The sequence below is a fragment of the Fonsecaea monophora genome (assembly GCF_001642475.1).
Source record: "Fonsecaea monophora strain CBS 269.37 chromosome Unknown Scaff80, whole genome shotgun sequence".
Taxonomy (NCBI): domain Eukaryota; kingdom Fungi; phylum Ascomycota; class Eurotiomycetes; order Chaetothyriales; family Herpotrichiellaceae; genus Fonsecaea; species Fonsecaea monophora.
In genome coordinates, this window is record NW_019174011.1 from 22,494 (window position 1) to 49,846 (window position 27,353).

Below are 27,353 nucleotides of genomic sequence, written 5' to 3' on the forward strand. Positions count from 1 at the left end.
TCTCGAGACCATCACGTCTCAATCTTTCATCATGTCGAGGGATTTCTCAACGGGATCAACCAAGTCGAGACCCTCTGCTATCTCCACGAAATCCTTCACTCGTTACGAGCCTCCTGCTCCCTCGTCCCCCGCTGGTAGAAATAGAGCTAGCACCATCCAAGCCGTCACATCTCTGAAATCCCCCAAAAAGCAGGACTCTTCACCAGAGGACATATTTGAAAAGCCTATAAATGAAGAAGATGAACCGCCATCCCCGGACCTGGGGCGGGCCAACAGCCTTCCAGATCGCTTCGACGAGTTGCCCATAGAATTGGCAAGCCTGACCGACAGATTCATTGAGTCCCTCAGTGCTAAGATATACAATGAACCGCCGACGATCGACCAGTTGTCAGAACTATTCCAGGAATTCTATGCTCGAGCATCCGGAGCAATCTCCATTCACATTTCGGCCCTCAAGTCCCGCCTCCACCGAGACCAGTCGCCGACACCTTCCAAGCCCTCCTCACGCTCCAAACCTCTGCAAAACAAGCCTTCGAGTGATTCTCTGGCGCCAGTGGACCAAAGAGGAGGCTCTCAGCAGATGTTGACCGCTTCCGAGGTCACAGAGAGACGCAAGCAGAGGAAACTGCTAGAGTACAAAAGGATTGTCCTGGAAGAGGCAGTGGAGAAAAGAGTATGCGAGAAGGTTTATGACAAAATATGGAGACACAAAAGTACTCTGGATGAGGTCAGAGACGAGAAGCTAAGATCAAAAACAGCAGCATTAGCATTGGTAGGGATAGGCTTGAAGGACCTGGGTATTGATTGGAGCGAAGACACTGAAAAGTCGGCCGAAGATGTCCAAGCCTCACTGGCTCCTGCGCGAGAGAGCCTGGCTAAGATGAACGAAGAGCACTATCCGCTGGGGAAATTGCAGCACCTCACAACCGCCCATAAAGCTGTGGTTGATACTCTTTACTCAATACACCCTTCCTCATCTTCGGCCGACGAGATCCTGCCAACCCTGATTTACACATTGATCACGTCACCAGTGGAAGGTATCAACATAATTAGCAACCTTTATTTCATACAGCGGTTCAGAGCAGCACCAAAAATCGATGGCGAGGCGGCCTATTGCCTCACAAATCTGGAGGCCGCGATTACTTTCCTAGAAGATGTCGACCTGGCGAGCCTGAGGGCAGACGAATTGCCAGAAGGCCCCAAGAAGAGTCCATCCCAACTAGAAGGAGATGGGAGTTCGGATAAGCTTGAAGAATTTCCCTTGTTGCCTGAATCAGGCCCTGCTTCCGCGTCTCCTACCACAGCGACCTCTACTTCGAACGCTACGGGCACATCAATCAAATCGGGTCAAACTTCCTCGATCGTCAAAACGCTTTCCGAAAACTCCACGCCCACTCCTGCTACACGACATCAACGCACATTCTCTGACCTTCTTCAGCCCATAAGCAGTGCGAATGAAGCCGTTCGTTCCACGGCAGAAGAAGGCTTCAAGAATATTTCCAGTAGCCTGGACAATAGCTTCAAATTTCTCCTTGGGAAATTGAAGGAACGAGGCAGTGAAGGTCCCAACACTGAAGTCATCCTTCCCAAGACGCTGGACGAAGCGAGACAACTCGTCAATCGACCTTTAACTCCGGATGAAGACGATCATGCGTTGAGCGAGTCAAGTTCCGTGCATGACGGACAGTCTGGCTCCATTCCCCCTAACCTGACAAAGACTGAAGAGAAATTACTCGGCTTACTAGGAGGCCGAAAAGCAGCTGTACGGGAGCGAAGTGTGGACAGCACTCAGAGCAATGGAAGCGGTACCGGGAAACGAATGAGCTTTCTTTCAGGAACCACGAACTCGCCCCCTAATGATCCTGCTACAACAACAGCAGGCGGTCCTCCCCAAAAGCCCACAACATCAGCAACACAACCAGCGACCACCAATCCTCTTGAGACAGTAAAGAATTTCGGCAACAGTCTCAATCCAATGAGCCATATAGGCTCTGCATTTGGAGGCGCTTTTGGACGATTCGGTGGCAGAACAGCTGCTGCATCGGCTTCTCCACCTGCCGCACAGACCCCTCCTACGCCGACGATAGTTGTGGCACAGGAGAACAAGGAAGACTCGACAGAGGAGAAAAATAACCCAATCCGCGAAGCCGCCCTGCGATTGCCAGACAACGATGAATTGGTGACCATTAAGGCCGCACCACCTATTACAAGATTCATGAAGGTGGTGGATGCGAAAGAATTAAGGCTTGGTGAGGTGCAAGAACTCCTTGCAGATTACCGGCGACTTGCAAAGGTGCTGGGAAAGCTGGTGACGAAAGCTCAGGACGATGCTGAGACAGACACAGGCGAAGCAAGTGACACTGCTGGGGCTGGGCAGCAGTCCACCGCCAGCGAGAAGAGCAAAACTTGAGACGTATGTATAATGGTTGCAATATTTCTCTGTCCACAAGGATATCTAGAAGCCCGCCTGGGCCGATGGACATTGTGAGCCAAATTTTCGGCAAATACGGGCCTTTGGGAGTGACTGGGTCTGCAGAGTATCACAAGTCCGCCTATGTCACTTTGTTGGTGATACATATCTGGATCCTCCCACCGAGATAGTGCAGTACTTTGCCGGACTGGCATGGTTCGATTGAGCCATTTCGAGGTCTTCGCATATCGGCAAGTTGAGAGCCTGGTGTCAGCCTTGTCACGAGAGCTGCACACCCATACGTCAACCACGAGACTCGAGCTTCAATACTTGAGAATTGGTTGCTTCAACGACCAAACAGCCCGTTCCGAACAGAAGGGCGTTCATGTTTACGGCATCAGGTGGTCGATAGATTGGGTTGAACCCAGGCTGCAATGCCTCTGAGGGCTCGATGGCAACAGGAGCAGGTCGACTTAGACCAAGCGACAGTCGGTCCTTTGCGTATGCCTCGACGCTGGTCGGAGCAACCAGGCTTTGAATCAGTAGGAGAGAGACGGGGCAATGGCTCCGTGTGGCCATGACAGGGTCACAGCCAGCTACCGGGTCCTTGATACCCGGACAGACTGAATAGATATAGACTGCCGGTGTGGAATTAGCACGACACTGAAACAACCCACCAGAGTCAGATTCCACAGTCGACCACATCTACTGTACAGAGTAGTCCTTCATTGCTCTTCGTATGCCTCTTGTACTATACAAAAAGGGGCACGTATAAGAAGTATCACGACCTATGTATACAGTCGAAAGGCATGACATGAGATAGCTGAGCCCACAAAGGTACCTAGGTATTAAGTAGGTGTGAGGTATGAGGTATCAGGTATTATGTATCTATGGATCTATGTATGCATCTATGTAAAGTCGTGAATTTTGAATTTTCGAGTCGTCGTCGAGTCGTGCCGTTTAGGTGTAGGTAGGTAGAGCAAACCCTATCAAATTACTTTTCTTTCCTTCTCGTTTCCTTTTCCCTTCAATTCCTGTCCTTTCTTTTTTTACTTCCGTCGTAACTTCGTGGTATTAATGCCTTTTCTCCGTGGTCCAAGGATTGGTCTGAACTGGGACCAGCTCCCAGCTCTCGCTCAAAATGTTTCCGCTTGGTTTGTTGTGTTGTGTTGTACAGTTTTGACCTCCTTCGGTCTCGCTCACTCCCTCTGTTCCCGGGGAGAGAAGGGTCTGAATTACTTTGCGGGCGATTTCCCCCTGATCAATTCTCCGCCGCCTTTCTTGAGGCCGGCCAATTCCTGGTCCACATCCCCGCGCTTCACCTCGACCTGCTTCTCCCTCTTCTTGACCTCGAGCTCGAACTTGAGGGCGATTTTCCGCCGCTCCAGCCGCACGGTCATCAGCCTCTGCACGTCCGCCTTGAACTTCTCCACGAACCATTCCGCCGTCTGCTCGCGATCGGCATCGGTGAGGGATTTGAACAGGTTGCGTTGGTCCTCAGGACGCATTTTGGTCAGATTCGTGAGTTTGGTGGATAAAGTCAGCGGGGTGCCGTTGGCGTCAAGGGCCGGTTCCGGCGCCGTCCATCGTGGGTCTTGTGTGAATGGGATGGCGTCCAGGTCCGCCATGGACTTGGTTTGGAGGACTTCCGGGTCAAAATCTAGGTCCAGCTCTGCGCGGTGACGCTTGGACGTAAGTCGTGGAGAGTCCGGTTCGGTTGCTGCTGGAAACTGCTCTTCGTCGGATGACGACTCATGAAGCGAGGACATCTTAGACGAGAAGGCTGGGGGGTGCACAAGTGACGCATGTGGTTGGGGCATCTGAATGGTTGGACGAAGGTTGTCTGGCAGAACCATCTCTGGTTCTTTCTCGAGCGATTTGTAGACATTGAAGCGATTGATCTGTTGCCGACCGGATGGCTCGACCACGACAGGGGGGGCAATTTCGCTGAATGACTTTCTGTGCTTTGGCGAAGAGCGCCTCGTTGAATCTTCGTGCCTATGGCTCCTTTTCGCTTTCTCCTTGCCACGCTTTGATGTGGTCTTGACTTCAGATGCCATTCGAGTACGCGAGGGCGTGTTCTCCACGATAGATGTTCCTTCGATGTCGCCATCCGGATCAGACCCTTGAGTTTGATCGTCTTCCCCATAGTTTGCCGGGTCATTGCTGGTGTGGCTGGACCGTTTACCGTGCACTGGTTCAAAGCCTCGTCTGACTCTCTCCGCATCCGCCTGGGCTTGCCAATCGTCCGGGAGCCCCAAGTTCTTTGCACGTTCACCAAAAAGTAATTTTGAACCGTCAAAATTATGCACGGGAGGGTGGAAGGGAGCGTCGGCGTTGTTCCAGATAGGGGGCATGCTCCCATTATGATGGAAGCTGAAGGAAGGCTTCGTGCGTCCGGTCTTCTCTTCGGCCACGCTCAGCGAGTCGTCAAAATGGATGCTTTGGGTGTCGTCAAATGCCTAGAGTTGGGTCAGTGGATGAGGCCATCTCCAAGGGGTAGCAATCTGTACAGACATTGTGACGGTGTTCAACGGAATGGGAAAATATGCTGTGCTGCACCACCGTCGGCTCCTGTGCTTCAGCACCCTGTCCAGCCAGCTGAGCGAGCTTTGAATTCGAAATTGTCAGCGTATTGGGCACGTCCAGCTTCAACTTTGCAGCGTCCCGGCGACTGATGACCTCCGCATTTTCCTTGTTGTGGCCGGCTTGCTGCAATTTGCGACGGGCTTCATCATGTCGCTGCTGCGATCTTTCCCGGCCGGAATTTGGCTGCGGCGTCAATGACCGCTGTTCTGGGCGGCTCTGATGAGTGACGGATTCACGATTTTGGACGTATTGCTTAGCATTCACTTTATCGCTGACAAGAGGCATCTTGCATTGCCAGGGAGTCGACTTCAGAGTAAAGTTCAAGCCACTATTCAAAAGATGAAATGGGTTTGTGCTCGAGGCTAAAAGTGAACAACGCACCGAATTGTGGCCGCGGACTTTGTCGCGTTAGAAACGCGAAAACACGTGCTTCTAATGTACATCTGGACTTATTATGTGTGGCATTTTTTGACCTCATAGTGATCATGTCTAGTCAATGAAGGACTCCATGTATGTACCAGGTACCTCGTACCTATGTAGATGCCTGACAAGTCGAGTCTGTGCGAGGTACAAGGTGCGTTGCACATCCTACCATAATGTCATGTTCGACATATCACGCGCTACACAGGTATTGAATGATGGTTCATCAGATGTCAATTTCATAGTATCATGGTGTCTTCGTCAATGAGCGTGTACCCAAATATTCGGCTGGCGTGCCTGCTTCAAGGAGAGATATTGCAAACGCACTTCCCACACAGTCTGGTGCAATCACTAATTGCATGCTATCCAGCAGAGCCAGAAGAAGAGCCTGCAGCAGAGGCTCCCCCAGAGCCTGTGCTGGGCCCCGAACTGGAATGCGACCTTGTTGTTTTCTTTCTCCTGCCATCCTCATTGCCGCCATCCACTCCATCATTCCCTTCTCCCCCAAAGGCATCCTGATGAGCTCTTCTCTTGGGTCGTCTCCAGGGCGTCATTGTTGGTGCTCTCTTCCAGAGCACTTCATCATCACTGCTGCCCAGATCCTCGTCTTTCTTCATACCACTTGACCCGGCAGAGTCGGCAAATGGGCGATGTGCACTGCCCAAGAAGCCGTTATACAACTCATTCGCTTTTGAGTCAACATCCGCATTAGGGTCCCAGATAGGAAGACCGTCTGGAGGCAATGCCTCCGGAGAGGCTGTGCCCCGAGCATACTGCGCGAGAGAACCGTTGATGCCTGTAAGCGACCAAGCAAAAACTGCAACTTCTCGAATGGCATTCATGAAATCAGACTCGGACGGGTCCGTCATTGGGAAAGAAGTAGCGGGAGCCACAGTCGTTTGCTGTATAGTGGGAGGCATGACCGGCTCCGGAGCCCAGGGAGATGCAAACAGTCCGTTGGCGTAAAATGGCGCCTCGGTCGCTCCAAGAGTATGTGGGACCAATGGTTTCGCACGGCGAAGAATGACAACAAGTCCATCTGATGTACAGGAAACGACGGCTTCAAGCTCCAGTCGTTCTCCATTGACATTTGCTGCCTCGGTCTGTTGTGGAGCTGAAACCTGATGAGGCTCGGGGTCGGACTCAGCCCCATTCTCGTTGACAACAAGATCGGTGCCTGCACCGGAAGCCAATGCATGACCGCCATCGTGACCGTTCACTTGAACATCAGGTGCCCCATTTCCTGGGGGCTGTAAAACTCCATCGACTTGAGAATTAGAAGCCTCTCCAGGAGCTCCCTGCGCCTGAGAATTAGTGACATGTGCAGCAGCTTGAGTCTGGCGAGGAGTTGGAGCATCCCCCATCGAGACACTAGAACCAGAACCAGAGCGCGTGTCAGTCCCTAGAGGAACACCACCGTCGTCGTCTTCGTCACTCTCGTCACCAATGGACTCGCCGTCAGGCCTATCGGTTTCTTGAAGAGGATTGTGGTACCAGAATCTCAGGTAGGCAATAGAGTCGTTAGCTTTGGCGCTTTCAATGCATTTGACAGCATCTTGAAGGCACGCTTGTTCAATACAATGGTAGAAGCTCCTTCCAGTCAGGTCTGATGGTTGGAGACCCAAGATTGCGGCAACGCCATTTGTGGCGTACATGACGGTGGAGGTACGTGAGAAGCGGTTGAGAAAGAGTGCTGCCCTCGGCTCCGGGGTGTGAGCAGATGGTTCATCGTAGAACTTGCTGGACAGATACGACAACATGTGGTACCTGGGGTCCCGGGGGGAAGAGGAAAAGATTCGTCGGATTCCAGCTCCATCTAGCGCTCTCTCTGTATAAATCAGTCATAATGCTTGGGATCAAGAAAGTGGAAAGTCCTCGTACGTCTTGCTTTTGGTCCCCGGCGGTAGATCGCAGTACTGGCGACAAGGACATCATGAACCACAGTGAACACGCATTCACAACCAACCCAATGACCATCCTTATGCCTGATCCGGCAATAGTTCATAACAGCCGCCTTGTCAAGATTGATGCCACGGTCATGAACTGCCCGTGCAAAGGGGATCTCGTCTGGGTGAAAGTAGTCCCAGCATGGTCTCCCCGTCACCTCATGAGGAAGGTAGCCCAGTATGTCCTCGACCGAAGCGGAACAGTACTTGATTCGGGCATCCTGGGATAGATCTGTGAGGGGTCTCAGTAAAGTACGCACTGAATGCCAGAACTTACTGACCGTGGATGGTAATGAAAACGGTCTCCATCGGGACAGGGTCAGTAGTAAAGCACAAAGGCAAAAGGCCAATGTGCACCGAGCAGCCCTAAAAGACGCTGGACTCCTTCACCGAGCATGGGAGCGACGGTGGCTCCTTAATACTTTCTCGATTCTCGATGCTCGCCAGAAACCAAGGTGACAGGTCTATTTTCTTGTGGCGAATGAGATCACGATACAGGTTACGGGGTGGACCGTAGTACGAGTACCGGCGGCAGCAGTTGGTCCTGGGTAGCGAGTGGTTGGCTCCTAGTTGAGCGAGCAGGAAGTGATCCGGAAGGGAAGAAAAGACCTGTGCGTCAACACGGAGGCGAAATGCAAGGTGACAAAGTGGGAAGATAGGCGTTCTAGCTTGGTGTGACAAGCCAATCGTCGCGCTGTCGCCACGAGAAGTGCGAGGCTGGAGGCGAGACGGCGGACAGCTAGGTTCGGCCACTAGTCGTACTGGTGAACCAAGCAAGTGTCTGCGATCCTGTCCAAGGCTTTAGAGGTATCTTGCAGGTGACGACATATGTTTGAATCTAGAAGATGTACTCGTAGAAGGTTTTTACTCCAGCTCCAACTCCAATGAGTTTTGGTGGCTAAGAGAGAGGGTAAAGACCAGGGAGGATGTGAGTGATGATTCAGACAGGGAAAGCGCCCAACGACTAAAGGCAGGGATTGCCACTTCGCATTTGGGGCAGCAGGAGCTGAGAATCAGTTGCAGGGAGCAAACATGGCTTGGCTGAGAATCATAGGTCGGTACCGAGTACTCGTACTGGCAGGTAGGTTCAGGGTAAAAGACTTGTGGTTGTGGACATTGCGGCATACACCGACCGGTTGGCCACGCTGTGCAGGGTCTTGACATGGCAGGGGTTGTCCGCAACAGGGGACCGGGCCAAAGACATCCATCCTCGAGCACATGGTCAGTGTGAGGATGCCAAAAGCAGGGTCCACCCACACTGCCTGACTTGCTCGCATGCCTGGGAAGTTCCTTACGTCAAACGTCTATTATTCTTGATGCTCACTGACTGCTCCTTGCTCACAACAGACCAGCATTGCTTCACCTGCGTGGCTCGTATCCATGTGTCCAGGGTAAAGAATAGACTCCCCCACCAGCGTCCATTGGGTGTGTGGGTTTCTTTTTCTCTTGGGTGTGCGACTTGACTGGTCACATATCACAGACAAGTTCAAGCGTATGCCACAACATGGGCAGTCCGAGTTTCTAGTCGGGCGTGGGGGAAAGGAGATCAAAAGGCGGTGTCGATATAGGACGTGCCAACGTGCCGACTTGCGAAGGTGCCAATTGTCTGGCTGTCTGTTGAAAGGAGTGACGAGGCAGAGCAGAGGAATAGTCGAGGTTACTGTGACCGGTCAGCTTTGTCTCAACTCACAATTTTCGGTCAGGAATTGGGGAAGTTGAAGCTCTTTGTCAGCGATGAATGTGAACTAATTTGTATGAGATGGTGACAAGCCAAGCCGCCTTGATACTCATTTGCTATTCAATGAGCAAGGACATGGCATCCCGCATACAAATTTCAACTCGAACACCGCTCTCCATTATTTGCAATTCTTGTAGCAAGCGGTAGAGGCGGTGAGTCAACCCTGTCTCGACGCAGCATCTATTTCCTCTTCTAATAGCTTCCACTCGGTATGCTTGAGGGCGTGCAGTGTGGTGTGTGGTTAATGTGAGAAGCGAGATAGCTACCTGTTGGTATTAGTGCCCGCCTGCTTCCCCGACCTACGAGTGTCTAGTGAGCCACTAGAATAGCAACTCGTACCGAATCACTACGTCAGAAACAGCGACGGCGGCGTCGGACGGGTACCACGGGACGCCTGTTGCCTGTCGCCTAGCCGAGCCCTTCTAGGCTGTCAGTGGCTACTCCAGGCTTGGCCCACTGCACTTATTTAGTTAAGACTGGCCCTTGGACGACAAGGCTCATCATTGTCAACTTCTCACATTGCATCGCCGATGACAATTCATGGTACACCAGAGACCACCTTCTAGTATCCACAACTGCACATGGCAAGGTACAAAGAACATATCCCTCAGCTAATCATACCCTTTTGTGCGAAGCTGCGCCGACTGGAGGACCTGCACACAGCAACAGCAACAACAACAACAACACCTCCTACTGCGCCTGCAAGTATCGAGGTGTCTCGTCGTGTATGTCCCACTTGAACTTGCTCCCTGGATGGTCACTCAACAGCCAAGGTGTTCCGAAAAACTGCTCTCGGGCGGTGGCCCCCTGCTTCTCGGGTCCAGCTCGAAAAAGGCCCCTGGCTCGAAGTTCGGGCAACAGAAACTCAATAATGTCCTCGAAAGAGCCAGGGTTCACCACATGAGACAAGTTGAACCCATCCACGTCTGCCACCTCCACCCAGCGTTCAAGCTCATCTGCCACCGTCGAGGGTGATCCTACTATCTTTGCGTTCATGCCGCCCAATAACAAGTAGTCAGCGATGCGCGACTTGTTCCACTTCAGGTTTTCACTTCCCGGGACTGTGTCTGCCCATCCATTGACAATAGAATTGATCATAGGCATCTTGACAAACCGAAAATCTTCGTCATCCGAGTAAGTGGAAAGATCCACTCCAGTCCAACCCCCGAACAGTGCGAGGGCTCCCTCTCGATTTCCATAAGAAAGGAATTCCTCCTGTTTCTTCTTAGCCGCCTCGTCCGTCTCAGCGACAATGACACACATGCTCGCAATGATCTTGACATGATATGGATCTCGACCAGCTTCACGCGCTAGCTGACGGATCGCTTCGACCGAGGGCTTGAGTTTTTCCGGCAGTTGCGCTCCGGCGAATATCACTTCTGCGTGCTTAGCACCAAATACTCGCCCACTCTTGGAAGTTCCTGCTTGGAAGAGGAAGGGGGTGCGTTGTGGGGAGGGTTCGCAGATGTGAGGACCGGGGACATTGAAGTGCTTGCCCTTGTGGTTAATTTGTCGAACTCGTTCACCCAGCGCATAGACTCCAGTCTCCTTGTCCGCCACTACGGCATCCCCACGCCAGCTGCCCTCCCACAGCTTGTACAAGACCTCCATGTACTCATCTGCTAGCTCGTACCGCGCATCGTGTTCGACCTGTTGGGACAGACCAAAATTGCGAGCTGCACTGTCGAGGTAAGAGGTCACAATGTTCCAAGCCACACGCCCGTTGCTCAGATGATCCACTGTCGAGAACCGTCTGGCAAGAGAATACGGTTGCTCATAAGTTGTGCTGGCGGTGATTCCAAACGCAAGGTTCTTCGTCACAGCGGCCATGGCGGGGACTAGGTATAGCGGGTCGTTGACAGGAAACTGGGCGCCGGATCCCAGGGCGGGACCTGCATTGGCTGGACCTTTGTAGACTATTTTGCCTTCAGCTTGTGTTCATTTCTATTCATTTCCTTGATCCAGGAGCCCACATTTGCCAGCACAGAAGGACACTCAAGGGACGCGGAACAGAGTAGGGCTGCAGGATCGTGCAAAGGCTGAGAAAGGGAGGTTGAGGGTGATTGGAAATGTCTATACAACACAGGAGAAGGACGATTGTCCTGGTTTGCTCCACCTACCATCATAAGCTCCGAGGACATCGGCAAGAAACAAGGCATGGAAACCAGCCTCATCCAGAAGTTTAGCAAGGTCTGTCCAGAAATCCAATTTCTTATAGTTGTATGTTTTGTTTCGAGGATGTCGCCAAAGCCCGGGTGAAAGGTGACCAGGCGTGTTCATGGCAAAGGCGTTGAGGATGAGTTGCTTCTTGGTTCCGCTGCCAAGCCGCGTGGTGCCATTCGTACCATTGGCCGCATTTGCCTGCGCACTTCCAACCTCTGCCGCCATGTTTGCTATCACAGACGACGGACTGTTATCTTGTCTCTCGGTGCTTCAACGTCTGAATGTCGGCTCACAATCTCCTCTGGTGCTCGACATCAGCATCAAGATATCTTCTTGGCCAAGTATTACCCTTTGGTCTCTAGCTTGCGGTCACTTGTGCGGCGCTGACCCTTGACCCAAGAACTGGATCGCGTCATTGTCTTCAATAGCACGCAATACGAGAACCGTTTCCGCACTTCTCCAAACCATCCTCTTGGAATGCTTCTGCAAGTGAAAGTGGACCATGTGCGGATTCTGGTTATCGGCTTTTCTGGGTGACCAACCTGCTTCAGCATGGCCTGAACGTGAGAGCAAAATCTTGTTCTGGTAATCAATGTTTACCAACTCGCTGGGGCGGAAAAGATCCATCTAGAGGACCTCGGGGCGGACATGTTCGTCTTGGAACCGCAATTAGGCGCGCATGGGAGAGTTGGGCGATGTCGCGACGGCGGAGCCTGAGCACGACATAGGGTCGTTCAATCGCAGCATCAGTACCGTGAGCAAGGTATTCATTGTACATGAAAGCGGATAACCCCCTCTTTCTTACCAAGCGATACGCGATACCTGCATCCCCAATACCACCAGGTCTTGAAAACCCTGTGTCAAAGTCTTTACAAGACCCGTACCAATATTGCTTACGATGAGATGCCCGGAGTGGCTGCCGTTATCCGATCTCGCTTTTCAGATTAGTTGTCCAAAATTCTGGGTCGACTTCATGATCTGGCGGACGGAATATCTTGCATTTGGCACTGAACAGTACTGAGCAGCACACCTGATTCACGCTGCAGCGGCCATGGGTATCGTTCGACTCTTCCGGTCTTTGAGGACCACGAGTACAGCCAAAGAGATCAATGTCGAGTTTACCGTCAAAGAGATTGAAAACCCCTCATCAAAATCATCGTCGTCCTCTTCATCATTGCCGAATATCTCAACGCAACAGCGTGCCCTGCTGCTCCATGGACCCAAACAGCCTTACGCAGAGGTGATAGATCACCCCATCCCATCACTTTTGGATAGCCGAGAACTTCTGGTCTGGAATAGAGTGATCGGTCTCAACCCGATTGATTGGAAAGCACCGTAAAGAAACCCCTGGCCTGTTGGAGAGGAGCCGCCTGTCTTTGTTACTAACACACGTTAGGGATTTCAACTTCGGCATCCCACAACTACCTTACATATCAGGTCGTGAGCTGGTAGGAGAGGTTGCCGTAAGTCCGAAGCGGGATTCACGGTTCAAACCTGGCGACTTGGTCATTGTCATTTCCACCGACTATAGAGACCTTCGCAAAGCCGCGTACCAGCAATGTGTCGTCGCCACCGATTTCAACACTTGCCGACTGCCACCCAACATAGCTCCAGAATCGGGGGCAGCGCTAGGTGTGGCATTCGTCGCTGCAGCTCTGTGTCTCGGTATTTGTGTTGGGCTCGACTTCTCCAAAGTAGCAAATGGACCGGATCTACTCTCTATATTGAGACAATTGGACCCTCAGCGACTTCCAGAAGACATCAGGTCGGAGTGCTTGAATGGAATCAACGAGGCTGAGAAGGCTCAACCAGGGGATTGGCTCGCTATCTGGGGTGGTTCTTCTACTAGTGCTTTTATGCTCAACCAGATTGCCAGGCTTCTTGGGCTACGGACAATCAGCATTATGGACTGCCGGAAACATGCTCTGACTGTGTCGTCAGCTCCGAAAACCAAGCCGGATATCGTTGTTGACAACCACAATCCGGAGAGGGCGATTGAGATAACAAGATCCGTGACGAAAAACAGACTTCGATTTGCCGTCGACACAGTTGGACGAGACACCGCCAAACACTTACTGCAGTGCCTAGAACGGCACGCCGACCCCGTCGACGACGATTCGACGAGTGTGCCGACAAAGACACTAGGGGTAGATGCAGCGCGCCCTGCCGCCCACCTAGTAGGTTTGACCGGGCTGCCGAAGGAGTCGCCACCAGCCAATATCAACTTCCACACCGTTCCGATCAAAGTCTTCCACGAGATCCCGGAACTGGGCGAGGCACTGATGCTCTGGCTTGAGCGACTACTGGCACAAGGTCTTTTGGTGCCTCCCACGATCTTGGGGGTGAGGGAAGGATTCGACGCCGTCAATGATGCTTTGGATTCGATGCGTAGGGGTGAAATCAGTGGGGGCAGATTGGTTGTCAGGGTCAAGTGAAATATGCCAGAAAGGCACCGATCTGGAAACAAATGATGGTTGTATTGTGATTCCCCCACCAAAAAATTATAGAACTAGAACGAACCAGGACTTGTGAGTTTTTATTCTGAGGTGCTGAATCTCGACGCCTTTGTCTAGATATTTCAACGGATGGATCTTGCTTCTCAGGGGCACGAACAAAGAGAGATTGAGTTGGTGCTACTATTCCCACCACTTCTCATGCAGCAGTCTTAGATCTACAGTGCCCTCGAGCTGCAGATACGGCGTCATGTCCTCGGTGTCGTCCCTCTCCTTCTTCGTCCACCCATTGCCGAACCAGCCAATGAGCCGGTTGCCGCTCTCGTGCAGATACTCGTACTCCCAGTCCTCCCAGCGCGGCTCCTTGCGCACCAGGGTGACGTGTCCGGCACTCCCGGGCCAGACGCCGTGGACGCGGCCGCCCGGCTTGCCGCCGTTGGCCCACGAGCTGCAGTTGTCGGTCAGCACGGTGGTGGGGAAGAAGGCGTCGGCGTAGGCGACAAAGTCGTCGGCCGCCCGCCGCGACGGCCACATGGCCTTGATGCCCTGCGTCGACACCTTGCGCAGCAGCTTCGCGTAGTACGTCACCTGGACCTCGACGCTGTGCGGGACGGTTCCCGACGGTCCCGCCCCGTGCGGCCCGTGGATGAACAGGAGGTTGGGCACGTCGGGCACCGCCAGCCCCAGGTACGTGTACGGCCAGCCGAAGTGGCTGGCGTCGACTTTCTCCCCGTCGCCCAGAGGCCGCCACGCTTCTTTGAGATTCACCCCGCGGGCGCGCACGTTGAAGGGCGGCACAAAGTCGATGGCGGCGCCCGTCGCGCACAGGACCGCGTCCACCTCGCGGTGTTCGCCCGTGGCGGTCTCGATGCCCGTGGCGGTGAAGCGCTTGATGGGGTCCTGGATCAGCGTGACGTTGTCGGCCGTCAGGGCCTCGAGGTAGCCCGGCCCCGGCGTGAGGCGGCGACAGTTTGGATTGAAGTCTGGCACGAGGAGGTCGAGCAGCTCGGGCTTCTTGGCCAGCCGCTGCGCCATGATCTGGATGAAGCGGTCGCGCATCGCGAGGTTCTCCTCGGACCCGCGGAACGTCGACGGGAACCGTCGCCAGTACTTGTCCTCGAGCTCCTTGCGGAACTTGAGGTACTTCTCCGGGTCGAGAAACTCCTTTTTCTGCTCCTCCGAGTACCACTGCGGCTCGAAGGTGCGCTCGTCGCCGGCCCACGAGCCGGCAATCCACGTCCTGCTCCGGGCGTAGTGGTCAATGTGCTTCGCAAGGGGCTGCAGATTCGGGAGCACCTGGATCCCGCTGGCCCCGTTGCCGATGATGGCGATCTTCTTGCCCTTGGGATCAAACGACGGGTCCCAGTTCGAGGTATGTCGAAGGTGACCCTGATAGTCGGACACTCCAGGGTACGCCGGGAGCCTCCAATCATTGAAACGGCCTATGGCCGGCAACACAAAGTCTGCTTTCTCCGTGAAAGACTCGCCGGTCTTGGGATTCACCCCGGTGATGGTCCACTGGCCGTCTTGGTCGTTCCAGTCAACGTCCTGGACCCGCCGGCCAAACTTGATGTACTTGTAGACGTCGTACTTCCTGGCCTGGGTCTGCCAGTAGTGCAGAATCTCATGGCCCTCGGCGAATTGTTGTGACCATTGAGTGAATGGAGTAAAGGTCGACTGATAGACATGTGAGGGAATGTCACATCTGACGCCGGGATATACGTTTTCCAGCCATGTCCCTCCCTGGCGAATTGAAACGAGTAGGTTAGCAAAGTTGAGGGGAGAAAGGGGGGAGAGGTTCTGCAGCACACGTACCACGTCGTCGTTCTTTTCGAGGATGATCAGTTCAATCTTGGGAACCTTGACTGGCAGTAATATCCCGGCGAGGATACCAGACAGCCCGGCGCCGATGATGACGACCTTTAGACTTCTCCCTTCATCAATGTGATGGTCAAGAAGCTGTACATTGGATTTGGGATATGCTTCATGGAGGGTGTTTGCAGGGCGACCGTCAGGCTGTGTCTCGATCTTGGGCGTCTCCTCAAGGGGCCTGGCACTGTCCAAGGCTTCAGCTGGGTTGCTCTCCTCTACCACCACCAGTGCCTCTTTCTTCAGCCTCGGCTGCGAGTGTGCTTGTTCGATGCTGACCGCGCTGACCTGGAATGGATCTATAACATCGACATTGGCCATGTTGTGCGGTTTGTTCTTGGAACGCCTTCTTGGGAAACGGGTACAACACCAGGATTGACCAGTGTAGACATGAAGATTATACACCCTGCTCGTTTCATGTGCCGGTCCTCTTTTCGCGAGATCCTCACATGTTGACGACTATTGACTCGTGGGTATCCATACCCGGCGCTGAGAGAGAAAGGGAAACGGATTGCGACCCATCACGAACACGACCCACTATTTGACACCATCGATCCAGAACCCACAGCCGTCAAGACGTTTGTCGTCCAAAGGGTAAAACGGGCAACATTCGGAGTTGGACGACATTATTTCTCAGATAGTATTGGGGTTTTTTTCCAGTTCTTTGTATTGGCCACACCGTTTTGCCAACCCCCGACCATTTTACCTGACGATACATACGAGGGTGGGGGTTTGATACACACACACAAGCGGATCGACGAGAAGGGGATAACAGAGTGAGAAAGAGCCAGGGCCATGGTTTCGGATCCCCATTCACACCGGCTGTCACTTTGTCTAGAGCTGCAGCGATGACAATGCAACTACTAAGCAGGGGGGGAGGTCGTTGAGGCAGCTAGTCCTCGTGGCTACATGGATTCGCCATTCAACGGCGACATGTCGTCAGGAGGCGAAGGCGATCCTCCCACGGTCAGATCCTTGACCGCGTCGTCACGGTGACGGGACATGGGTATATGAGAGAAAAATTGCCCTCAGAGGCCTTCGAAAAAAGGTAGATGCGAGGGGTGAAACTGCATTGATCTGGAAGGCTGGAGCCAACGAACATGGACAAGACGACAGGTCCTCGAAAATGGTACCAAATCCGCTGGTTCTCGCCAGATGACACAAAGGAGGAACGCAAGCTCATCACCAAACTCGATCTCCTGATTGTGCCCTACGTCTTTCTAGCGTACTGGGTCAAGTATATCGACCAGGCAAATATCAGTGAGCCACCACAACCCCAAGGCGAGGGTACTCAGGGCTATGGTTGCTGATCAAGTCTGTAGACAATGCATACGTCGCAGGCCTCAAGGAAGACTTGGTGAGTATCACGACATGACTCCTTGAAATCTTTGGTGTCTTTCAAGAATTCTCATTCGTCAAATCAGGGCTTCAATGGAAACGAACTGGTCCATGTCCAGACCATCTATGTCGTCGGTGCCGTTCTGGGCCAGATTCCATTCATGTTCCTCTTCACTCGCATACCCATGCACTGGCTAGTCCCTCTACTGGATATCCTGTGGGGGGTCTTCACGTTGTTGCAATATCGGGTCAATAGCTATGCTGAGCTGATGGCATACCGGTTCTTGGTCGGCTGGTTTGAGGTCAGTGACAGCAGGACTGCTTGGGTGCAAAAGACTAACGCGTGTGACAGGCCGCTTATTTTCCCGCCGTCCATTTCATCTTCGGTTCGTGGTATCGTGGACATGAGATAGCTCGTCGAGGCGGCTTCTTCTATGTTGGCCTGACTCTCGGAACCCTCACTGCCGCTCTCCTACAGTCTGCCGCTTCAGAGCAATTGGAAGGGGTTGCAGGACTGGCCGGCTGGCGATGGATGTACGTTTCTTACCGACACGCTCTTCGTTCCACTAAGCCTTCTCTCAAAGACATTGTTAACCCGAGTCTTCTCCCGACAGGTACATCATCTGTGCTCTGATAACCATCCCGGTCGGCTTTTTGGGTTACTTCCTCCTCCCCGGCACGCCGGACATTCCGAATCGGCTGTTTATCAAGGACCATGACCTCGCGGTCGCGAAGAAGCGGCTCGAGCGGACGGGCCACGCCACGTCTGGACACTTCACGCTGGGGACGCTGAAAAAGGCGGCCATGTCGTGGCAGGTGTGGGCGTTTCTGCTGCTCGACATCTTCTTCTGGAACGGCAGCATCAACACGTCGTCGGGCGGCTACCTGCTGTGGCTCAAGAGCCTGAAGCGGTACTCGGCCGGGCGGCTCAACCAGCTGGGCGCCATCTCGCCGGCCCTGGGCATCTTCTACGTCCTCTTCGTCTGTTTCTCGTCGGATCTCCTCTGGGGCCCCGCCTGGGCCATCACCGTCGCCCACGTCTGGAACAGCATCGGGCTCATCATCCTCGTGGTGTGGAACGTGCCCGAGTCGGCCCTGTGGTTCGCCTTCATGACCACGTACTCAGCCGTCGCCATGTCGAGCGTCCTCTACGGCTGGGTCAACACCCAGCTGCGCTATTCGCCGGCCGAGCGGGCTTTTACGCTCGTGCTGATCAACACGGTCTCGCAGTCCACCACGGCGTGGACCCCACTGCTGGTCTTCAAGACGGTCGACGCCCCGAGATTCGTCAAGGGTTACCCCTTTGTGCTCGGCAACGCCATCTGCCTGATGTTGTTTGCACACTGGATCTCGTGGTATATCAAGAGACGAAGGTATAACAGATCTCCTTTTGTCCCTTCACATTAAAAAAAAAATCACCCTCTGTTATTATCAGATCCCCAACTTACAATATCAAACCACTCACTGACTTGGACTGACTCTGTTTCTCTGTTCCCAGAACCCCCGCCGACGAGATTGACGAGGAGTATCCACCCCACCAACACCATCTGGGGTCCGAACACCAGGTATCTCCAGTCGACGACACACCTCGCCTCATTCAAGAGTTCCCTCCCACAAAGATCCTAGAGGCGTAAACGCATACTATCCACGTATGGGACATTGAACATCGAAGGCCCCTGATGGCGACTCTTGGATTCAGCCAGGTACAGGGGTATGTAGGTAACTACCCAAGTAGGTACCTAGGTAGCCATGTAATGAAATGGCACCAGATTAGTTACCAGATTTACCATATTATTACCTACCTAGTACTAGGTACTGTACATAATATACAAAAGTACCCACTCAAAAATACAAACACTGCTAGTTAGGTCAATTGTCATTTGAAAGAAAAAAAAAGAAACGCGAAGCTCTCCAAAGCGGGTATCTTGTTTATCTCTTCTCCCCTCGTGTTCCGAACTGAAAATGAACCACCCACGTCTCGCTGGGAAGAATTTTCTCGTACGGGATTTTCCACCGGTCCTGCTCTTATCTCTGTAAAACCCTGTTTTAATGCGTGGGTATCCAAGTCAGATCCAATCCCAGATACTCCGACTTTGTTACACAGCCAAAGCGTTACGCTTGGGATGGGGGAGGGAAATCGTGGAATCGGACCTAAAATCACGCAATAGCGCCCGCTCAGGGCTGGCGGCCCTTGGTCGCAGAGCGGAGAACCCTTTGCTTGCCTGCCGATCCTGGGCATCATCAAGGCGTGGCGAAGATCTCTTTACACGTCCAAGCACGTCTTTGCACGCATGCGTTGACTCGGATCCGGCGACTCTCTTGTGGAGTGACGGGCGAGGGTAGCGGTGGTGGTGGAGGATGATGCGTAAACTCACCTGAGGGGCACAGTGTTTACACCTGCAGTTTTCGGGTGCGAGACCGGACATGGGACCATAGAGTTGGAGATAGCATTCCTTCGAGAAAATGTGTCGGATTTTGGCAAAGTGAATCTCTTCATCAATTTGCTTCACGTCGTTGTCTGCGTGGCCAGTAAAGCTCCAATCGATATGGGTTCCCTCCAAGATGCCAACGGCTCTCAAGAGCCAGTGAAGAAACAAATCCTGCTCAATGCTTTTGATATGTCAACAGTCGGACATCTATCACCTGGTCAATGGAAGGTCAGTTCTTCTTTGCCCTGAGATGGAAATTGAATCTTCTTCTGAAAGAGTTCACTGGGACTGAAAGCATGTATAGAACCCTAAGGATAAGTCGGCGACAAAGAGGAAACTCGACTACTGGATCGAGCTGGCAAAGATTCTGGAGCGTGGTGACATCAACGCCCTGTTTCTCGCCGACACGTATGGAGGCTATGATACGTACGAAGACAGTCTCGACAATTGCATCCGTCGTGCTGCCCAGTGGCCCATGACCGATCCGACCATCGTAAGTTGTTGGCGCGTGCAGATCAACGCGGGGTGATAATGGTAACTAACCATGAGACCGACAGCCTATCTCTGCGATGGCCGCGGTGACCAAGAATCTCGCCTTCGGTATCACTGCGTCGACTACCTTTGAGCCTCCGTTCCTGCTGGCAAAGCGCTTTTCGACTCTCGACCATCTTACCAATGGCCGCATTGGCTGGAATATTGTGACATCGTGGAAAAAGGCGGCATTCAAGGCTATTGGTCTGGACAACCCCATTGACCATGATGAGCGGTACCTGCAGGCGGACGAGTATCTAAGAGTCCTGTACAAGTGAGTACTGCCATCAGCGCGCACTGATAGACTGGCGTATAATTACTGACAATCACTCACAAGGCTCTGGGAAGGTTCTTGGGCAGACGACGCTCTCGCTCCAAACCCCGAAGCGGACACATATATCGACCCAGACAAGGTGCGAACGATTCATCACCATGGAAAATATTTCAACCTGGACTCTCGACATATCGTGGATCCATCGCCTCAGCGAACACCATTTCTCTTCCAGGCCGGCACTTCCCCAGCTGGATCTGCTTTTGCTGCCACACACGCGGAAGCAATCTTTGTCTCGTCACATAGCCCGCTAGTGCTCAGACCCAAGATCGACAAGATCCGGCAACTGGTCAAGGAAAAAGGGCGCGATCCGCAATCCATCAAGTTCTTTGGAACATTCACCCCAATCATTGGGCGAACCGAAGAAGAGGCTCAAGAGAAGTTGGCAGAGGCCAAGAAATATGCCTCGACTATTGGAGGGCTCGTGTTGTTCTCCGGATGGACTGGAATCGACATTTCCAAGATCCCTCTCGACCAGGACATCACGGCTGCGGATTCGACCGAGGCTCACAAAGTCAGAAGTATGCTGGACGCGTTCACGACAACAAGCCCCGATGTGCCGAGATGGACGCCGAGGGTCGTGGCCGAGAAGGCTGCGATCGGTGGTCTTGGGCCTGTTGGCGTGGGCACCCCTCAGAAGGTTGCAGATGAGATGGAGAGATGGATCAGAGAAGCAGATCTCGATGGATTCAACCTCGCCTACGTCACAACCCCAGGGACCTTCGAGGATGTGGTTGACCTGCTGATTCCCGAACTGCGGCGACGTGGCTTGTATCCACCGCCCAAGTCTGCCGACGCCGAACCCTTGACAGCCCGCGAGAAGGTATATGGTGCCGGACAGAAGGGCCTCAGGCAGGATCACGAAGGAGCCAAATACAAGTACGACGTGTACAAAGAGGATGCATTGCCTGAAGAAACGCAGAAAGGCGAGGAAAGTGGTGCTTCGACGTTGCCGCTGAGGCCAGAAAACGGAACTGCGGAAGCTGTCAAGGCCTGAGATATCTGTGCTGCCACTGAGGAAGGCTGATATCAGCTCGGTGGCCCTTTCGAGAGACAAATGATCTTGGGCGAAATGAAGGCCGCGCAGGTGATGTTGTTGAGTAGCATGATAGCGCATATTGGACCCTGCGGGGGCGGAAAAATGTTGTTGCTTTTTCCGCGTTTTGGGGCTTGGCATCAATTTCAAGTCCATCTGCCTCCTCAACCTCCCGCGATCAACCTCGCACGTCTACAGCTTCAACTCTAGCATGTATGATTATGTCTTTCTCGAGCATGCGCGCGCAAGAGCATTTTGCGCAACTTGTTTAGCAAGTCAAGCAGACTTCCCACGCATTCTTTAGTGATTAGCGTTCCTGGTCTCATTCATCAGGCTCGCGTTGCACGTCTTGGAATACGACGAGAAACATGCGGTCCATGGGGGTTTACTGATCTATGATTTGCTTCCGATAGCGGCTCCGGTATTGCCATGTGAGAGGCAAGCATGCAGATCCCTCAACAAACATTCCAGCCGGCATCCATGCCGCGATGGGACGAATCAGCCCAAGATTAGAAGCCACAAGCACTTCTTCTAGATGGCGTGCTCAGAACCGTTCAGAAAAGAAAAAATCTTATCGATGGCCTCGGCATATCCTCCATGGAAAGCGGGAAATGAACAATGACCTTCCGAGACATCTGCGACAACGGCAAGAAGGTCAGCATGAGTATGTACCTATGGACCGTGGCACTAACTGCTGCCTTTCTCGTGTTTATCCGATTCTCCACTGCAAGACCCAGCACGTTCTTCACGCGGCCACTACACCAGCGACCCAGCGACCAGTGGACCGAAACAGCCCATTGTATACGCGAGTATTGGTCCAGTGTGGTGCGGTTACCCCAATACGCAGAAACCATGTTGTAATTACAGACTGTCTTGTCATTACATTTATGTGTCCCATTCACATATCCACGCATCCACGTCGCCTCGCCCAACGCTAACGAGTCTATCGAGGACAGAATTTTGCAGCTTGCAAAAGCCAGAATGGCCCTTGACCGCGGCCTTCTCCATTTTTGTCGATTCACGCTTGTGAGAACTGTCTAGACAAGTCTGCAGGGGGGCAAAAAGCTACCGCTAAGATGGGGCAAAAGGACCTGCAAGGTCATACTCTTCGCTGCCAAGTTGCTTGTATCCATCAAGAGAGTCAACTGCCTCGAGGGTCTTTTTTTTTTATCACGCAATGCTATCAGGTTTCCGCAGGCCCTGTTGATAAAGCGATCTTCTTGGCTTATCATCCACCTTCTTATAGATCACCCTCCGAGCATCGATAGACGAGCAGACTTCACTCGCCGGAGCCTTTTCTGGGGTTCTTCTCAGAAATATCTTTCAGCTTGAGCTGCTATCTTCCCAATCGCAGGGGGTGTGAATATCCTTGTTGCCAACCATGACTGTCTCAACCCAGTACCCCGAGTCCAAAGAAGCAGACCTCGAACAGACCGTTGTAGAGTTCCCCAGTGGATCAGGACTTGAGAATGACAGGGAGGCCCTTCTCGCATCCTTCACCGCCGAGGAGGACCGCAAGGTCATGCGAAAAGTCGACAAACGATTCCTCCTCTTGATCGGTCTCATGTACATGCTCAAGAATGTCGATTACACCAACGCTGCAACCGTCAAAGTCCTCCAGGTTGGGGAAGACCGCAATATCCTAAAGGAGCTGAATATGACAGCGGACGAATATAACTGGGTCCAGTCCATCTACTTTGTGAGTCTAGGGCCATTGAGGATTCTATACAGCATAGCAAGAGGCATTGCTAACCGATATCGCCAGATCAGCTACATCGTCTTCGAGGTCCCCAGCAATCTTCTGTTGAAGAAAATGACGCCACGGAAATGGCAATCTCGGATCATTGCAACCTGGGGCCTGGTATGTCGTTCCGTTGCGTGTCTCCTATTGACTCCTGTTCAACTCGACTCATAAAAGTTCCTCGCTGTTTAGGTGTTGGCCTGTCATGCTGCCGTTCAAAATAAACAAGGCATATACGCAGCTCGCTTCTTCTTGGGGATGATGGAAGCTGGTCTTTTTCCTGGTCTAGCCGCTCAACTTTGCAGCTGGTACCGCAGCGATGAGATGGGTAAACCGATCATGTGGATGTTTGGCTTTCAAAACTGCGCTGGGATCGTTGGATCCCTGATCGCATATGGCATTTCTTATATGAATGGCCTAAGCGGTTTGAGCGCTTGGCGGTGGTAAGTCGTTCCTCACACGGGTTGATTCGTCCTCAAAAGCTGACCAAGTTTCAAACCTTCAGGGTTTATCTTCTGGAAGGACTGTTCACCATTCTCTTCGCCGGGGTTGTATACGCGGTACTCCCGGACTACCCCAAGTCCAAGCGGTCATCGAAATGGCTCACACCACGAGAACAAGCATACCTCGAGGCGCGACTCACGGACAACGCTCCTCGCACCCACGACCCGGCATTCAGCAAGAAGGAAGTGTGGGCGTCTCTGAAAGACCCGCGCACCTATGCCTTTTGCCTGTCCCAGATCCTCATGAACCTCGGCGGATACGGCCTACAATGGCAATTGCCCACCGTCACGACCAGTCTAGGCTTCGCCGGCCTGCCCAGGAACCAACTGCTCAACATCCCCCCCGCCGCGGCGACGGTCTTGTCCATCATCTTCGCTGGGTGGTTTCTGAGTAAAGCATACATGACGCGACCGCAGTTCATCATGATCATCTGTGCGGGCGCCCTGGCGTTTTTCCTCGTGCTGTGCTTCAACGTGAGCCGGTACGCGACGTACATTGCATGCATATTCGGGACCACATTCTACTCGGTCTACTTTATCCCATTCTGGGCATGTGAGTATCCACCTCAAATTCCCGTCTCAACCCAACCTCGTCTTTTCCCCTTTTCCCTTCCCTCTCCAAAAAGAGCTCTCTTGCTGATCACCAAAACAGGGCGATCCGCCAGTTTGACAGGCACGACGGGCACGGCCTTCACGCTCGCGTTCCAGTCCTGCATCGGCCAGGTCGGCGGCGTCGTAGGCCCGCAGCTGTTCCAGTCCCGCTTCGCGCACAACGGGTACAAGACGTCGTTTGGCGTGTGCGCCGGCGCCATCGGTGCCAGCTGGATCGCCAACGTGTGGACCTGGTACCTCACGCACGAGAACGAGGAGGACGTCAAGCGCGTCCGCCGCCTGAGGATCAAGGCCAACAGGGACGGCGGCGTCTGGGCCGGCCAGGACGTCAAGTACAACACCGACAACATCGACAGGGCTTGATAAGCCAGAAAGAACAAAGGGGGTTTTTTCTCTCACCAAAGACTGGCTTTGGCTAGCTGGGTTCGGAACGTCTGCGAACTGCAAATACCCATGGTTGCGGGAGCCGGGAATGATTAGGACAACCAAGGGGCGTGCGTAGTCTGTCACGACTCGACAAGAACGTTTAGCTTTTCGTGTGAATGGATCGCCCTTTCTGGCGAAGACGAGCAGGGACGAGAGTCCCTCATTTTCCATATCGTCCCATCTAATTCAGATCCAAGTACCTACGTGGAATTTTCATCCCGGTTCAGCACGTAAGAAGGCGTGCAAGCAAGCAAGCAAGCAAGCGGGCCAGTGAGTGAGCAAAAAGAGGGAGTTGGTACATAGGAGCAAGTAGCAGTACCGGGGGAAAGCGCTTCCAATTTTCCATTTCATATCGTCTTCATGCTGTCATTGAAAGAGGACAATCGGGTATAGTGACCTCGCGACTTCTCCCTCCTCATCATTGTTATACTTCTCAAGCATGACCTATGTCTTTCTCTGTTGGGGGTAATGACAGTCAGCGTTTAGGTATGCTCAAAAGAAGTGCGAATTGGGGGATTTTTGACTCACCTTTACCAGACCCTTGAAAAAGTCAAAGCTGTTGGCATCGCTCTGCAGCGTCCACCGCCTCCCGGTCTCGCGGTCTTCCCAGCCAAGTTCTTCTGCGATCAATAGCCCGTAATCTCTGGTGATACCCTTTATCCTTGCACGTTGTCCACCTTCGGCTTCGAGGATCACGATTTGGTCCATGTGAAGCCAGTGTCGGTAGTACATTTGCTCCATGACCTCGTCGAAGCCCGTGACTAGAAATCGAGCATATAGGTCATCAAATACAGTCAAGATCCTGGCCAGCAATCTTTCCAGCGTGAAGGGGGCCACCTTGTGCGGCAGGAATTGAATGAGCTGATTCAGCGATGTGGTCGGCGCGACATTTGTGGTATTCAACCCAATCCCACACACGGCGATATATTCTTTGGTGTTGTAGTGGCTGTTGACCAGGATACCGCCAATTTTAGTATAATTGTCGTTTCTGTCACCGCCATTCTCTTTTGCCTTTGCAGGGTCGAGGGCGAAGATGTCATTTGGCCACTTGAGCTTGACTGGCATGTCCTTATAAAGAGATCCGTCGTAAGATTTAATGCCGTTAACAATCGCCATCGCTGCCAGATACTGAACAAAGACGACCGGAGCAGATTGCATCTGCGCCATGGGATGGCGAATCACGGTACTGAACATCAAGCTTCCTGCTGGGGATACCCAGACGTTAGAGCCTCTGCCCCGACCTGCAACCTGGACCGTCGCTGTTGCGGTAAACCCTTGGGGCAGAACTCGAAGTAGCCTGGTGTTTTTCTCGAGCAATGTATTGGTTGACGTGACCACTTCGCCGTATAAGAGATGAGCACCAAAATTCACAGCACCATGGGTTTGAGATTGGTATTTGTGCAGGTTCGAGTAGAAGGCGGAGTGATTGAAATACGGAGTTGCCCTTGGTTGAGGATGATCATCTTCATGCACTATAATCTTCTTGACCACCGTATTATAGTCGACTATGCGGTCGGAGCTGGCATCGGTTTGGTCAGCAGATTCCTTTGACTCTGGTTCCGAGGATAGTGCTTTAGTCAAATCAACCATCTTCCAGACGGATGGTTTCAATATCTGGAAGGTATCATTTTCATCCTTGAGGAATTCGCTCCCATGTTCATCCACGTCGATGAGATGGCTCAAGGACGATATGATACCAGCGGTGTCTGTGGGGTCGGATGAAGAAAGATGCATATAGGAGAGGGAGGGTACATTTTGCTCCCCGCTCACTGTGAGGCCAAGTTTTGTCAGACACGCTTTGATAAAGTCCATCCTATGCTTCTCGTCCTCGGCCAGAGTTTTGATGACATCGGCGAACCCGGGAGCATCTGGTTTGGTCTCAAGGTTGGCTGCAGCAAACCTAGGCTTCGTCAGTGACCAGTCGTCTGCTGGCTTTCCCAGGAAGACAAACTCTGGATGTGGTCCCGTCAATAACGCCGCACCTTGGCCGACTTTGCAGTAGACAATGGCAGCTGCACCTTCTCCAGAGTCGACAGCGAGAGGCTCCGTATAGCTTGCGAGGACTTCGACCCCCCGGTCTTTACATTTGGATGCATCGACGAAGACGCCACCGCCATTGTAATAGGTCTTGAAGACGTCCGGAACGGCCCCTGTAGACAAGCAAGTCTTGTCCACTTTCAATTCGGCGGCCCGCGCCCCCTTTTCACTGTGGTAAACAAAACCGGAGAATGCGCATCCTCGAGCTGTGCCAGGATAGAAAGCAAGCTCTCTGTCTCCGACAACCTCCAAGAGCTTGTTCCCTACCTCGAACTCACATCTCTTGCTACCGTAATAACCTCCGGCGCAAAACCCGATATACAGACCGCCGCGCTCGACGAACTGTCGAATGCGTCTGTTGCCCTCACCATCGAGTGTCTTGCAGTAGCCCTGGTCAGCACCGCCTGGGAATACTACAGCGGCACAGCTAGCCGTCCAGGGCTCTTTGATGAGCATGTCACCAGTCACCGGAATGACGGCATAATGAGGTGCCAGGAGTCTCCGAAGTGTATAGAGACAATGACGAACCGACTCGACAGTGCTGCCATTTCCTGAAGATAGCATTAGATTCTTATTACTCCGCCACGCATCTTGAGTGAGCGCACCAGAGTAAACAAGGACATTCATTCGGTTGGACATGGCGGGTAGTGGCGGACAAATACTTGTGGAGAGGTTGTAAGTGGCGCAGTAGGTTGAGAGTGGTCAGACAACTTTCCTGTACCGCTGAAGCTCAAGATGCGGATCTGTTCTTTCTTCCACCTCTAAGCGACTGCAGACACAG

General features: G+C 52.9%; 10 protein-coding genes across 10 annotated transcripts; 5 read left to right on the forward strand and 5 right to left on the reverse strand.

The window, feature by feature from the left end:
• Positions 1–31: 31 nt before the first annotated feature.
• AYO21_08807 (hypothetical protein) lies at positions 32–2,410 on the forward strand (the record flags this gene model as incomplete). Its single annotated transcript, XM_022658750.1, has 1 exon — positions 32–2,410. The coding sequence occupies one exon, from the start codon at positions 32–34 to the stop codon at positions 2,408–2,410; it is 2,379 nt and encodes a 792-aa protein (XP_022508906.1).
• Positions 2,411–3,645: 1,235 nt separating this feature from the next.
• Positions 3,646–5,284, reverse strand: AYO21_08808 (hypothetical protein; the record flags this gene model as incomplete). The annotated part of the gene is made up of 2 exons (XM_022658751.1): positions 3,646–4,872; positions 4,928–5,284. 2 exons carry the CDS (start codon positions 5,282–5,284, stop codon positions 3,646–3,648), a joined length of 1,584 nt encoding a protein of 527 aa, XP_022508907.1.
• A 497-nt stretch (positions 5,285–5,781) lies between these two features.
• On the reverse strand, positions 5,782–7,674 carry AYO21_08809 (hypothetical protein; the record flags this gene model as incomplete). Its single annotated transcript, XM_022658752.1, has 3 exons — positions 5,782–7,247; positions 7,301–7,597; positions 7,647–7,674. 3 exons carry the CDS (start codon positions 7,672–7,674, stop codon positions 5,782–5,784), a joined length of 1,791 nt encoding a protein of 596 aa, XP_022508908.1.
• Positions 7,675–9,793: 2,119 nt separating this feature from the next.
• On the reverse strand, positions 9,794–11,491 carry AYO21_08810 (hypothetical protein; the record flags this gene model as incomplete). Its single annotated transcript, XM_022658753.1, has 2 exons — positions 9,794–11,019; positions 11,224–11,491. The coding sequence occupies 2 exons, from the start codon at positions 11,489–11,491 to the stop codon at positions 9,794–9,796; spliced, it is 1,494 nt and encodes a 497-aa protein (XP_022508909.1).
• An 826-nt stretch (positions 11,492–12,317) lies between these two features.
• AYO21_08811 (hypothetical protein) lies at positions 12,318–13,701 on the forward strand (the record flags this gene model as incomplete). Its single annotated transcript, XM_022658754.1, has 2 exons — positions 12,318–12,601; positions 12,663–13,701. The coding sequence occupies 2 exons, from the start codon at positions 12,318–12,320 to the stop codon at positions 13,699–13,701; spliced, it is 1,323 nt and encodes a 440-aa protein (XP_022508910.1).
• A 201-nt stretch (positions 13,702–13,902) lies between these two features.
• On the reverse strand, positions 13,903–15,909 carry AYO21_08812 (hypothetical protein; the record flags this gene model as incomplete). Its single annotated transcript, XM_022658755.1, has 2 exons — positions 13,903–15,462; positions 15,535–15,909. 2 exons carry the CDS (start codon positions 15,907–15,909, stop codon positions 13,903–13,905), a joined length of 1,935 nt encoding a protein of 644 aa, XP_022508911.1.
• Positions 15,910–16,688: 779 nt separating this feature from the next.
• AYO21_08813 (hypothetical protein) lies at positions 16,689–18,560 on the forward strand (the record flags this gene model as incomplete). Its single annotated transcript, XM_022658756.1, has 6 exons — positions 16,689–16,848; positions 16,911–16,945; positions 17,013–17,228; positions 17,279–17,460; positions 17,541–18,299; positions 18,425–18,560. The coding sequence occupies 6 exons, from the start codon at positions 16,689–16,691 to the stop codon at positions 18,558–18,560; spliced, it is 1,488 nt and encodes a 495-aa protein (XP_022508912.1).
• Positions 18,561–19,472: 912 nt separating this feature from the next.
• Positions 19,473–21,214, forward strand: AYO21_08814 (hypothetical protein; the record flags this gene model as incomplete). Its single annotated transcript, XM_022658757.1, has 4 exons — positions 19,473–19,583; positions 19,660–19,848; positions 19,913–20,160; positions 20,224–21,214. 4 exons carry the CDS (start codon positions 19,473–19,475, stop codon positions 21,212–21,214), a joined length of 1,539 nt encoding a protein of 512 aa, XP_022508913.1.
• Positions 21,215–22,634: 1,420 nt separating this feature from the next.
• On the forward strand, positions 22,635–24,472 carry AYO21_08815 (hypothetical protein; the record flags this gene model as incomplete). Its single annotated transcript, XM_022658758.1, has 5 exons — positions 22,635–22,952; positions 23,019–23,114; positions 23,187–23,437; positions 23,500–24,050; positions 24,150–24,472. 5 exons carry the CDS (start codon positions 22,635–22,637, stop codon positions 24,470–24,472), a joined length of 1,539 nt encoding a protein of 512 aa, XP_022508914.1.
• A 555-nt stretch (positions 24,473–25,027) lies between these two features.
• Positions 25,028–27,211, reverse strand: AYO21_08816 (biotin-[acetyl-CoA-carboxylase] ligase; the record flags this gene model as incomplete). Its single annotated transcript, XM_022658759.1, has 1 exon — positions 25,028–27,211. The coding sequence occupies one exon, from the start codon at positions 27,209–27,211 to the stop codon at positions 25,028–25,030; it is 2,184 nt and encodes a 727-aa protein (XP_022508915.1).
• Between the last annotated feature and the right edge of the window lie 142 nt (positions 27,212–27,353).